Raw genomic sequence first — 13,368 nt, forward strand, 5'->3', positions numbered from 1 at the left:
TGCATTCCTTAATCTACACACAAAAGGGCTATTAGTCAATTACATTATCCGAATAGGAAGTCCAATTACGCGAGATTTAATATTTAAATATCCAAAGCATTTTCATCTAAAAATAGAACAGTGAAAAATCAACGACGATAAGAGACGATTCACTGCATTTATACATATATCTACGGATAAAAAGTGCGTACATTTTTTTCTCCTACGCTCCCGCCAAAATGTAGTTGGAGGCACGCTATCTCGAAAAAGATAAGATTAAAAGCCAGCTTAGTCCCGGTACTTTGATATTACGGGAATGAGTGGTAGATAAACCTGGCGATCGTTCAATCGACATATAAAAGCTAAAAATGACGGTAAGCATTCAGTTATGTTTTAATATAAAGTGTTTATGTGAATATAAGAGTAACAGACACCTAATTATACAAGAATTCAAGTCGAGCAACCGGCAAATTCCCGTTCTATAACCGTTAATTGTCGGTATATGGGTTATAAAACATATTTGCGTATACATTGGATTTAATTGATTAACATAGTCAATTATTTTATATAAAATTATTTAAATTGTGTTTGATTTATTTTTGTTTCAGGAAAACACACGTACAGGACTGAATTATATGACTTCTTATTTGGGTATTTTGAAGCTTATTCAAGGGGTAAATATGACATATGTTTATATATTAATTGAAAATAATTTTATGATTTATTATGTTGATTGTTGATTATGATATTTTTTTAATTATATACATTATTATAGTTCGGATTTAAAAGTATTAAGTGTTTTTGTTTATTTATTTTTGTTTTTGTCTTTTAAGAATGTTGTATAATTAGTTTTAAAATCTATTATATCCAATAGTGAATTAGAATATGAAAGATGGAGAAGATGAGATAGAGCTGAAAAAAAATACTACTGCGGTCAGAATAAGATTTCAAAATTGTGTCGTGCAGTACAAATTCTTCCACCAAACCGTCAACAAGGAATATTACTAACAACAACAACAAGGCACAAGTATTGTTCATTGATAGCCGCTACTGTTCCTATACTATCTTTCAGAAAATGTAGAGATTCCATCTCGAAAGAACGATGTATCTCTTGAGGCTATCCAAGAAGGAACCCATTTTTAGTAGCTTATAAGTAACTCGTACATCGGAAAAAGTAGTAATCAGAAGGAGCAAGGTTTGGAGAAAATGACGAGTGACGTAGCATTTTAATATTTCCAAGTACGTTTTGATTGGTCGTGCTGAAGAATAACATTGTTGTGTCTACAGTTGTAGTTGATAGCGGTCCTCATTAATGGTGTTCTAATCATAGAGGTTCTGTAGTATTATAGAAGTACTGTAGTTGCTTCAATTGAAAAAATTTTCTGCAGAAGCCCATTACAAACTTATGGTGATGCTGCTCACAACAGTTAGTTTTGGTTTCGGTTATTTGAAGGTGATTTTGCCACTGACGAAAAACGGTTTGGTGGACCAAACATTTCGAAGAGAATCAAAGGCAAAATTTATTGGACGAAAATACATGTAAAACCCTCAAAAAACTTCAAGAAAGTTTAGCAGTTATTGAATCAATAAAAGTGCAATTTCGGACAATTTAGACATTGCTGTTTCATTGCTACCCGAGCATCAAGGAAGAGTTTTCTGTGGCGTGACTGGTGATGAAAAGGGGATATACCACGACAATTCCAAGTTTAAAAAGCCATGGGTTAGTCGAGTAGAGATATCTCCACCGAAGTGGAATACACATAGCTACAAAGACTTGCTGTGTACATGGCTAACAACTAAAACCGAATGAAACTGTTACTGCACATGCATTATTTTCAAAAGGCTAGCACAGATAAGAAAAAGTTGTAGAATATGATGGAAAATATTTTGATTAATGTGTACAGTAAAGTTCTACAAATTTTTTCACCTAATATAACATTCCAGATATTATTTCTTTATTTTAGAAATATTTAAGACTAAATCTCATCTTATTTTTGAGTATCTCGTACACAAAAAGTTAATTCTTGACGTTATCTGATTTATACTTTTCCAACTAAGATATCGAGTACTGCAACACTCGATATTTAATCGTAGACAGTACTTGTTCGCATAAAAGTTATAAATTATACATACGATAAAATAAACTTGCTTATTTCAGATATATCAACAAAAGTGATATAAAATATATAAAAGCACGTTTGTTTTGATATTTTAAATAGAGTAACGTTCAGTTAATATAATGTGTTATACGATATTGGCTATAGTATCCCAACTTTTCAGAAGCAATTGTATTTTATTAAGGTGTGTTTGTATTTTTTGTGTTGCTATTATTAAATATGTTACTATTATACTACATTTGTTTATTCTATGTTTATAGTCGCAAATAATAAAACCGCGATTATGCAGCTTTACATGTTTGTTTTTTTTTTAATCGGGACTTTAATAATTTTTCATTTTCTTTCTTATTATTTATATTTAATTTTTCAGTGCATAAGCGTAGCGTTGATAATATCAGCAACAGTTATCGATGGAACTTTTCGCACAAGCTTCGTTTGTGGCCTGGCAATATTTGGGTTACTATCGGCGGTAGTTTTGTTGATTTTAAACATGCTGGGGACAACGAAGAAGTGCGATTGGCCTTGGTTATGGATCGAGTTAATATGCTCGGTGAACATGATACTGCTTTACGCGATCAGCTCAACTATAGTCCTATGCGAGTTTACTAAAGCAGCGATCATTTTAGGGGTAAGTTACCCATTTATTTTTATTTATATATCTGTAATAATTTGTTCAATAAGTTTTGTAGCTCCCGAAGAAAAACACATTTTATATTTCTCTATCTAAGTTTTTTTTCATATTTTTCAAAACAGATTTATTTCTATAAATACCAATCAATGGCATGTGCATAAGATAAAGAAAGATATAAAATGCGATCTCTCACAAACAGAAAGGATTCTAATTTCATTCAGATATTAGTTGAATTCAACAAAAACAAACAAATTCAACAAAAAAAAACAATTCTGACAATTATTATGTTTAACAAATATGAAAAACAATTTATTAACCCAATGATATAACCTTAAATGGCAATATACTGAAATTTTTATTCTTCGAGACATTAAATATAATGTGTATAAATTGTACCCCTTTATTCGACATTCTGGAAAATTTTTCCATTTTTACATTTAATATGAAAATATATGTAAAATAGTTCAAGTCATATACCAAAGCACACAACTCTTTAAAATATGATTGAAAATTTTGGTTATATTAATAACAAAAATCAGGATATAGCATCAATCACTAATTGAAAGAAGTAGTTTTTTAATACCCTTAAATAACATGTAAATAATAGCATACAATAACAAAAGCAGTATAATGAAAAGATATGAAATAATTCTTGTTTGTAACATTACCGCATAACCTATAAAATCTGGGGTAAAAGTCCCGCTGCCATTTTGATTTCCTATAACTTTGCTCAAAGAAAAGATAAGTAAGTTTGCTGTCCATAAAAAGTTTATTTGGTCTTGAAAAATTTATTGGCAAAAACGGCATTCATTAATTAAATTGTTGAACGAGCTGTATGTGCTGTGCCCCATGCCCCATCTTACTAAAACCACATGTTCCCTAGTCCTTGCACTTCCATTTCAGGCACAAGAAAATTTCGAATCATATCTTGTTACCATTCAGCGGTAACAGTAACTTCTAGGCCTTGGTCATTTTCAAAAAAATGGGTATCAATGATGTTTTCAGCATGAATGCCACATCATATAGTTGTTTTTCGTGCATGCAATGATGTTTCATAAATTAATTGAGGATTGTGTTCCCCAAAACCGACTGTTCTATTTATTGACGTGGCCACTGAGAAGAAAATGGGCTTCATCGCTCATTATCAATTTAGACGAAAAATCTTCAATTTCACCAGGCAGATTTGGGATTGCATTACTGTACTCAACTCGTTGATCAGGATCTCTCGGTAGCAATTTTTGAACTAATTGAATTTTGTACAGGAACATTTTCAAATCAGTTTTCAAAATTCGCCTTAAACTGCGTGCAGAAATGTGTAACTGCGAACCACGTCTCTGCAACACCACGCACTAGAGTCACATTTTCAGCGTGACGAGACGTCCGTTGTCTTCCAGAACGAGGCTTGTCTGCTGTCGTATCGTACCGTCGAAAATTCGCAAGCAAACGATAAATTGTGGTTTTGTGAAGCACTGGATGATTTGGATATTTTTGACGCAATTTCCGCTTTTATTTCTACTCGTTTTTGTGGCATATATTTATCCATAATAATATTTGGACGTCTACACAACACAAGGGTTAAAGCGAAACTGAACCAAACGTTACATAACCAACAAGGCGCGCAATTAAAATGGTAGCGGGACTTTTTCCCCACCTGTTACATTTACTACCTTGTCTTTTGGGTGTTGTACTTTCAGGTTCTTATTATCATTAAGTCGAAGATATGTTTCAGAAGAATCTGATGAGAAACGCATATTATAATTATCAGTTTTCAAACTGTTCGATTTACTTTAATTAATTCTGATTAATTTTGCTAATTCTAATATTGAACCTGAATAGAGGTTAAGGTAAAGAATCTATCTCTATCTCACAAATTATCTTATTTGAAATGCAAAGAACAAACATTCTGTCCAGAAGCTTGATGTAGAACCTCATAAAAAAGTCCCATAGTTTATCATTATATACTTTCAAATAACATTTCTGGGTAAGAGTAGAATGCTCTGTAAAAGCACTCACTCTTTTTGATATCCTAGAAAATAATACTTTCCTTTTATGTTCGCCCTTAAACAAATAATGTTTACCTCAAATTTGCTTCAAATTATATGTAAAAGTTAAAAAAAGCCGTATACAACCTAAGATGTCTTGCAAAATTTCAGATCAAAGTGTAGAAACAAAGAAATTAATTGAATGGCCCATTTAGTTTTCTTTTTGTTGGGATATTTTGTGTACTATACCGGAAGAAAAGTGAAACAAGTAATTCCAAAGTCTCTTTTCGAAAAAATATTTAGCTTTTAACTTTATTACTTGATCAAGGCATCTTTGTCTTCTAGATGTACATGGACACGTCATACATAAATGTAAAATCACAGTTTCTATTTTTTAGGGATAGGTTGTGTTCGCCATAAATTTCCAACAATTTTCAATGAATTTTAGTTTAAATAATAGAATAATATAGATCAGAAAGGTACGCAAAATGGTGGTGCAACAAAGCAAAAATTTCAGTCCAATAGCAAAACGCCTGGCACAATACAAGAAAAGTGGTAATATCTATTGTTAAACATTTAAGATTAATTCATAATCTTATAAAACTATATGTCTACAACTCAGAATTTATTGTAGCACTGGGAATCTATACTTCTGTCTAGTATTCGTATGTCAATAAAAACAGAAATCCAAACTGATAAAGATATTAGAAATTAAAGATCTTTATCGTATATTTTAACTTAATTATCCTAGATATTGTTTACTCTGGCTTTGGTTTTTGACGATAACATCTTATTTGTCGACACACATCATTATTACATCATCTCTCACATCAGTTACATTTAATAAAATAATATCTATGTACTGTTATTCTAAAATATTCATAAAGTACATGAAATTGTTAATCAAACTATTTAGTTAATAAGTAAATCTTTAATATTCGATAAAGAAAACTACAAAAAATCTATGAATGAGTGTAAAATTATTATACCTTTTCTATTTTTTTTTCGAATTTTCAATACTTGTTAAATATTCGAGGCAATATTTTGCAAAAATGTGCGTAAATGAACATGGAAATGTCTAAACCGTATAGTGGTAATATTAATATTTATATATGTATATATATATATATATATATATATATATATATATATATATATATATATATATATATACATATTAAAGTCTCTTTTTACCAACTATGAGTTTATCTGGACTGGGCCTAAAGTTTAACGTGGGCTCCGAACCACGGTCCTCAGCATTAGGCCTACTGACTGGCGAGTGACCAACTTTAGAAATCATCCCAGAAAATATCCGGTCTTACTCAGCCAGGTTACTGGCGTGACTGGGTTCATTTTCCTTGTCGGATTTTACACTCTTGCCTAGAACATTCACAAATTTTAAACAATCACGACCATGCTCCAGCAGGATTCGAATCCGCGGCTATCGCAACAGTAGGAAAGCCGTCTCCACTGCGCCACCAAGCCGGCAATATTAATATTTTATTTTATGATAATACAATCATCTATAAATCTGTTTCCTTTTATGTGTACATTTTAACTATGTAAAAACATTTTTACCAGCTGAATTTACAAAAACTGTTTTTTTGTATTTAATAAATAGAATAATCCCACTAAAATTTCACTTAGCTACTCATTTTAATTTATTTTTTGATTAAAAGTGATTTTAATTCCTTCTGACCGACATTTCGGCCCGTTTCTTTTTATAAGTATGCCTTACAAGTAGTTAGTCGGAATCCAGGTAGTAAATTGGCGGCCAAAATTTAACGAAAATCTTTTAATTTTCTTTGAAAATCATCTAAACTTCTGTTTGTTTATGTTTTTGAGTGATTAGCATCAATGAAGATATAAGGATCTGAAGGCTATTTAGTTCATAAAAAATAAAAAATTTCAGACAACTTTCAATGATTTGAAATTAAAATAAAGTCTCAATGCATATGCAGAATTGTAAAAACACTCAAACCTGTAAATATGTTACCAGTAATGGAAATTGAAAATTGAAATGAATCGATATCTTACATTTTTGTTTAGTATTTTTAATGAATCAGTAAGTATATAAATAAGTATATATATAGACAAATATTACTTGAAAACTCTTAATTTACATGTTCGTCTTTCTTCTTCTGCTTTTACTTTTCATTATCTGAGCTCATTACAGACCGTTGTATGGCCTTTTCAATTAGTTTTACTGTCCACTTTCCACTGACATTTATTTAGATCAAGTTCATCTTATTTTACAAAATAGGCAAGTAAATAAAAGGTTACAAGTGTACTATGTTACAAGGGCCTTGTAATTTACGCACAATAAAACATATCAAAACTTATAAACAAAACAAACTTTATGGTTCTTTCTGTTTATTTGTCGTAACATGCACATCAGCATTCGCATTCATGAAACCTTTACTTACTGCAGATTTAAAGATCAACTTTCATAATGGACATCATAAATTGCAAATCCCCAAAGATTTTCCAATAACTGAGCAATATTCAATTTTCCAAACCTTCTGTTTTCAATCTAGTATCGTAATAACAAATCTGTTAATTCCTTTTTTTAGATCTTGGGCTATATAGCTCTGACTGTGTATATTTTCGATGTCTTCGAACACCTGAAAGAGATAAGGACACCCAGGTCGAGATACGTCTGGACCGTACCAAATATGCCGGAACCTCCCGAACCATAAACGCATTTTATATTATTTATGTAATAGGATATATAAAAAATGTACGTAAAGTATATATGAACACCATGTGCTCACGTTGTTGACTCTCATGACAGGTTTATTCAGTAAATATAGTCATCTAATTATTGTGTACTTAATAATTATCGTACTATATTCATAACTACTAAAGTAAAATTAAAATATGTTAATAATATTGTTTACCTTAGAGAGGATATGAATTTTAATATATTATATATTATACATGGTTATATATATATATATATATATATATATATATATATATATATATATGTGTGTGTGTGTGTGTGTGTGTTATTTTTACAATAAATATTTTTATGACTATAATTTCTTTTAAATGTAAACTGTTTTATAATATTATCTTTGTTCACGAAGGTAATAACAATAACTTGAATATAATTTTGAATATAAATCAAAATGGTCTACCAAAAAAGTAAAAAATTCCACTTTACTTGAAACTCCATCATATTGGATTGAATGGATAAGCTCAGCCTTGTAATTTATTAATAATATCTTGGAATGGATCTATAAAATCGAAGCTTTTAGTGCAAAAAATCACTTCTGGTGATTCTTATAATGGAGTATAGTAATTGATCTTCATTTGTTAGTTTTCTTAATAATACGCACTGGATGTCTAAAAGGAATTTATTAAGAAAAATTGGCTCAATCTATATTACATTTATGTCATTTTCTAAAACTCTTTCTCATTTTTCTGGACACGTTGATCCTTTTCATCATCATCGGTCATTTTTCGCACTTCTTCAACGTATCGAAGGCATGTGCCAGCTAAAATAGGCTTTATCGGACTGAGCAACTAAAAATCAGAAAGTGCTATGTCTGGTGGGTATATAACACCTTCTGATTGTCACTATTCTTTGCTGACCTTTTTTGCATCAAGGAGAGGTTCGTCCATCGATCGATGGACGAACCTTCAAGGAGTCATTCAGTTTATTCAATTGACGTCGGTAGGCATCTGCAGTAACAGAAACTCGAAATCAATGAAACTGCGATATTGAAGTAGTTCAAAATGGCATTTTCAGTAAATTCGCGTGGAAACCATTTTCTCTCTTTTTTATTCTTTCCCAGGTGCTGAGGTCAAGATCTGGAAACAGTTGGTTTATTAACTGCTAAACTTTCTCAAAGTTCTTTGCGAGTTTCAGCTGGGTTTTTGACCAATAAGTCTGTTCTTTTACATTTTTTGTTTCTTCGGGCCATTCTTTATCAGTCGCATCAACATCACCAATGTTGTATCGTTGACACCCAAACTGACAATTGGGTTATGGGGCAGCAATATCACAATTAATTTTTAAAAGTATATGACGAATTTCTACAGCAGATTTCTTCGATTGAAATAACAGAAGTAATTAATGTTTAAAAAAGGGTAAAACAATAAATTGATAATGATACTATAATATTGGACTAGCTGGAATTCAACAAATCATTTGAGATTTCAGAAAAAACATCTCGAGATTCAATGAATAATACTAAGATGTAATAACAACTGGAAAATTTATTTTAACAGTATTTAAGTTCTATTTTTAGGAATCTATTATTTGTAACTATTACAAATTACAGACATATAAACAATATTCCATAGCCTGTCATTATTAAATCATTGAATTTTAGCAAAAGAATATAATTCCGATAATTTCAAATATAATAATATTATTAATTATTGTTAAAGTTTACATATGTATTTATATAACAAAGTATCTGTACTTTCTATTTGATCCAAATCAATGTCATTGTCATCGGGGAAAATGTTATTAGTAACCTTGAGATTTTTTCGAATAATTCCAGTAGTTTATACTAAAAGAACCTTAACAGTATTAATCTTAAGCTAGGTAAGTACTTGATAGTATTTTGTGGTATTCGTTTTTCAATTGTGACTTCGTATTTTTAAGATGAATGTCCTATAAACACCATGGCCGAAAATCAAGCTCAATTTACGTAAGTATAAATATTTTAATGTCGTGTTTGTACTACCAAACGGTTTTTAGATTATTACCTAAAATTCTCAATGGTGGCATTGCCGGTATGATCGGAGTTACCTGCACGTTTCCCTTAGATTTAGTAAAAACTCGTCTTCAGAAACAAACGGTGTCAGCTGATGGACGGAAAATGTACAACAGTATGTAAGAAATGTTTTTTACCGTTGATAGCGATGCTGCTGAATGATATATATAGCATATAAATAAAGTTTAATGATGTTCCAGAATGGATGCTTTCAAAAAAATTTACATAGCCGAAGGCATCAGGGGAATGTACCGAGGGTCAGGCATTTTAATTCTACTCGTAACGCCAGAAAAAGCCATAAAATTATCAGCAAATGATTTTTTTCGGTTTCACTTAAAAGACCAAAACAAGTAAGTTGATATTTTTTTAAATTTGTTATTAAATTCCTCCCTTGATTCGGTAGTACAACTTCAACAATTTCTAAGAAGTTCAATAAGTTTGCATTATTTATAGTTGTAAAAATGATTTAGTAAAAGTAAAATTTGTAATATAAGTAGGAGTATGAAGTAAAATTTTCAGATATTTCTTATGAAAAATCGAAAAAACTAGTGCGGCAAAAGTACCGCTACCATTTTGATTACGCGCCATCTTGTTTATGTGACGTTTAGCTCAGTTTCGCTTTAACCATTGTGTTGTGTAGACGACCAAATTATATTATGGAGACAAGTTAAATACAGTAATGCAGTCCTAAGGCTGTCTGGTGAAATTGAAGATTTTCAGCTAAATTGAAAATGCAATGAAGCCTATTTTCTCAACACAGAACACAGAATCCTCAATTAATTCATGAAACATCATTGCATCCAACAAAAAAACACAAAACAACAATCATTAATCCCTATTTTTTTGAAAATGACCAAGCAGTACTATTACTGCTGAATGGTACCAAGACATGATTTGAAATTGTCTTGTGCCTGAAATGGAAGAGCAAAGACTAAAGGGCATGTGGTTTCAGTAAGATGGGGCCACAGCATACACAGCTCGTTCAACAATTCAATTATTGAATGACGTTTTTCCACGAAGACTAATTTCGCTAAGTGGCGATTTCCGGACTTCTTATACGATTTTTTAAAATCAAAAGTTTATGTGAATAAGCCCCAAACGATTCAACATCTTAAAGACAATATTTGTCACGACATTAAAGATATTTAGACTTAGGTGTTGCAAGATATCATGAAAAATGCCTTATAAAGAGTCGAAAGTTGCATAGCAAATCGCAGTCACCATTTAGCATAATTTTTTAATCGTAACAAAAAAATATATAAAGACCAAGTGAGCTTTTTTTGAAAACCAAACTTATCTTTTCTTTGAGCAAAGTTATAGGCAATCAAAATGGTAGCGGGACTTTTACCCCACCTGTTACTTATAGTTAATCGTGAATGCTTAAGAATTGAAATTCATATAAAGTTATAGGCCTTCGAATATTCTTCTCCAAATCTTGCCATTATTACTCTGCTATTTTTAAAATCGCTTTCTCTGATTTTGATCCAAGTCTTTTTCGCTGCGTCTTCCACCTAAAAGAACAATGTCGCCACGGGAACCTAGTAGGAATTCGTTCACTTTCCATACGACAGACTTATCTAAGTCATTGTAATTTGCGCATTTGGATGTATTCTGAACTGAGCTGGAACTTATAGATATCAAGTGTCCAGGTTTTGGAGTCATACAGAATAATTGGCACCACACATACCATCTTAAAGAAATATAAGCTCTTGTTAGTTGGTCAATTCGATTTAGTGCTTCAGCAAATAGATTCCACCTTTTCGTATTACTGATCCCGAGTAGGTCAGTTACTGCACTTTATAATTGAACATCAAGAAATCCGTTAAGTTTTTAAGAATGTCTGGCAAAAAATCTATATGTAAATATTTTATAGATTTAATATCGTCATTTTCGGATAGTTTGAAGTGGCCAATTAGATTAAGAAATATAGGAAACTTTTGTAGAAATTATTATTTTCTTTGTTAGGTTTATAAGCTTTTTAATTAAGTTCTGTATAGCTACGTGGACATTTTTATTTTATGATATGATACACATCAGTTAACAATTCGTACATATCACTTTATTTACTACACAATCTTACTATAATCTGTCAGTATTGCCAACTTGAATTTGTAGTAAATTGTCTCCCATGCGACAAGCTTTAGCAGGAGCTTTCGCAGGAATAATTCAATTAGTCATTACCACTCCCATGGAGTTACTAAAAATTCAACTGCAAGACGCAGGAAGAGTAGCAGCGATGGAAGCACGTATAGGTACGTTGGCAGCCTCAACAAAGAAAACGGATTTTTCACTGATTCTCGCAATTTTTAGATCCAAAAACCGGAAAATCATTAATACCGCAAATATCAGCTCGACAGGTAACCCAAAAGTTAGTAAAAGAAAGAGGAGTTGCTGGTCTATATAAGGGTTTGATAGCTACGATGGCTAGAGACGTACCTTTTTGCATGATATATTTTCCCCTGTTTGCCAAAATAGATTCTTTGGGACCAAGAAAGTCGGATGGATCTGGTAATAAAGCTACTTACTTTCTACTACTTAAGTTCTTTGAGGTAATTGCTATTGCTCACGGTGACTCCTTCTATCGTAATATATAAATTCCTAATCCCATAAAAAACTTAGTACCACCTTTCGTCACCTGTTAATGCGAGTTATGCAACCGTTTTGTGAAGCTTCTTCAGGCTTTAACCATAATCATCACCAATAATGACTAGTTTCAAGTTCTGAAATCTTCATTCTCAAAACACAACAACATTTAACTGAATAATCAAATAACATTACTTTTATATCTAATTTCATATTGGACTGTTATATTTGTATATTTGTTATCATTGAATAAGAATTACGAAGGATATGCGATTTTAAAACCATCTATTAGAAAAAGTAAAATTTTCTCTCTAACATTATATATTTCATTAGGTGACGCTGCGTTTTATTGGTCTTTTCTCTGTGGTCTTATAGCAGGATCATTTACTGCACTTGTCGTAACCCCATGTGATGTAATGAAAACTCGTATACAAACCGTCACCAAGTCCGCCAAAGGCGACAAAAGTTACGCCACCATAACAGCAGCTTTTCGGTAAGGAATTCATCCATCAAAAAATAATCTGACTAATTATTTTCTTCGAATATTTCAGGGATATTCTAGAAACTGAAGGAACACGAGCCTTTTTTAAAGGTGGTGCCTGCAGGATGATCGTCATCGCGCCTCTATATGCCATCATTCAGACCGTCTACTTCTTGGGAGTAGCTGAAAAAATGTTAGGGATCAAAAAAGATATAAAACACGTAAAATAATAATAAACAGTACCCTGTTTCAGATGTTTTATTTTTTTTAAACGTACACTGTCCATTTTAATTTTTACACATTTTGTTATGTGAGTTGCATAACCTTACATCATAGCAGAATTAGATAACAACTGATAAATAACTCAATCAGCATTAGAAAGGTATACAAGGGTCGCTGTTTATATTTCTCGCCTTGGCACCACGACCATTTCTTTGCCAGCAATATTCGAAGAAATTCGTAAAATGTCTAAGAAGAAGTGAATCATTCCGTATCATGACAGTGCAAGGGCTCATCCATCAAATCACATTTCACATTTTGACTGGCCAAAATATGAAATGAGTCATCTGCTGTACTATCCTGATTTGTCACCCGAAGGACTTTTCGGTTTATCTGAACGCAGTGAAAAAAGGTGGTACAAAAATTGAATAACAGATGAAAAAGTGTATTGATTTTCATTGATGGACCCTTGTCATCCTTAATTTGAAAGTAGCTGTTCCTTATTTCTTATACAAATTTACTTTATGATGTTGAGTTATGGTGTTGAGCTGTTTTATTTTTATTCATTCTAAATCTGTCACAACCACATCCCGGTCAGAATAAATAATAATAAAAGGTTAATAGCTAATACAGGGCAGGACAT

General features: G+C 31.6%; 2 protein-coding genes across 6 annotated transcripts; both read left to right on the forward strand.

Annotated features, from left to right (window-relative positions):
- The first annotated feature begins 213 nt into the window (after positions 1-213).
- On the forward strand, positions 214-7,534 carry LOC143203228 (uncharacterized). 2 transcript variants are annotated; one of them, XM_076415376.1, is made up of 4 exons: positions 214-353; positions 588-653; positions 2,467-2,724; positions 7,283-7,534. In XM_076415376.1, the coding sequence occupies exons 1-4, from the start codon at positions 348-350 to the stop codon at positions 7,406-7,408; spliced, it is 456 nt and encodes a 151-aa protein (XP_076271491.1). In that variant the 5' UTR covers positions 214-347; the 3' UTR covers positions 7,409-7,534. The 2 variants fall into 2 exon arrangements, with proteins under 2 accessions (XP_076271491.1, XP_076271492.1); XM_076415377.1 differs by lacking the exon at positions 214-353 and adding an exon at positions 450-473.
- Positions 7,535-9,129: 1,595 nt separating this feature from the next.
- On the forward strand, positions 9,130-12,760 carry LOC143202802 (mitochondrial glutamate carrier 1). 4 transcript variants are annotated; one of them, XM_076414609.1, is made up of 8 exons: positions 9,130-9,270; positions 9,331-9,376; positions 9,427-9,561; positions 9,643-9,792; positions 11,558-11,694; positions 11,753-11,950; positions 12,359-12,518; positions 12,577-12,760. In XM_076414609.1, the coding sequence occupies exons 2-8, from the start codon at positions 9,351-9,353 to the stop codon at positions 12,734-12,736; spliced, it is 966 nt and encodes a 321-aa protein (XP_076270724.1). In that variant the 5' UTR covers positions 9,130-9,270; positions 9,331-9,350; the 3' UTR covers positions 12,737-12,760. The 4 variants fall into 4 exon arrangements, with proteins under 4 accessions (XP_076270724.1, XP_076270727.1, XP_076270726.1 ...); XM_076414612.1 differs by lacking the exons at positions 9,130-9,270; positions 9,331-9,376 and having other exon boundaries at positions 9,422-9,557; positions 9,627-9,792; XM_076414611.1 differs by lacking the exons at positions 9,130-9,270; positions 9,331-9,376 and having other exon boundaries at positions 9,627-9,792.
- The last annotated feature ends 608 nt before the right edge of the window (positions 12,761-13,368 follow it).

This window comes from Rhynchophorus ferrugineus, unplaced genomic scaffold (assembly GCF_030347505.1).
Source record: "Rhynchophorus ferrugineus isolate W39M unplaced genomic scaffold, kcgeb_rfMv2 rfM9, whole genome shotgun sequence".
Classification (NCBI taxonomy): Eukaryota; Metazoa; Arthropoda; class Insecta; order Coleoptera; family Curculionidae; genus Rhynchophorus; species Rhynchophorus ferrugineus.

Coding starts and splice junctions, on each gene's coding strand:
- LOC143203228 (XM_076415376.1), top strand. Junction 654..2,466: donor TTTTGAAGCTTATTCAAGGG/GTAAATATGACA, acceptor TTAATTTTTCAG/TGCATAAGCGTAGCGTTGAT. Junction 2,725..7,282: donor AAGCAGCGATCATTTTAGGG/GTAAGTTACCCA, acceptor TCCTTTTTTTAG/ATCTTGGGCTATATAGCTCT.
- LOC143202802 (XM_076414609.1), top strand. CDS start 9,351: ATGGCCGAAAATCAAGCTCAATTTAC. Junction 9,377..9,426: donor GAAAATCAAGCTCAATTTAC/GTAAGTATAAAT, acceptor AACGGTTTTTAG/ATTATTACCTAAAATTCTCA. Junction 11,695..11,752: donor AGCGATGGAAGCACGTATAG/GTACGTTGGCAG, acceptor CGCAATTTTTAG/ATCCAAAAACCGGAAAATCA.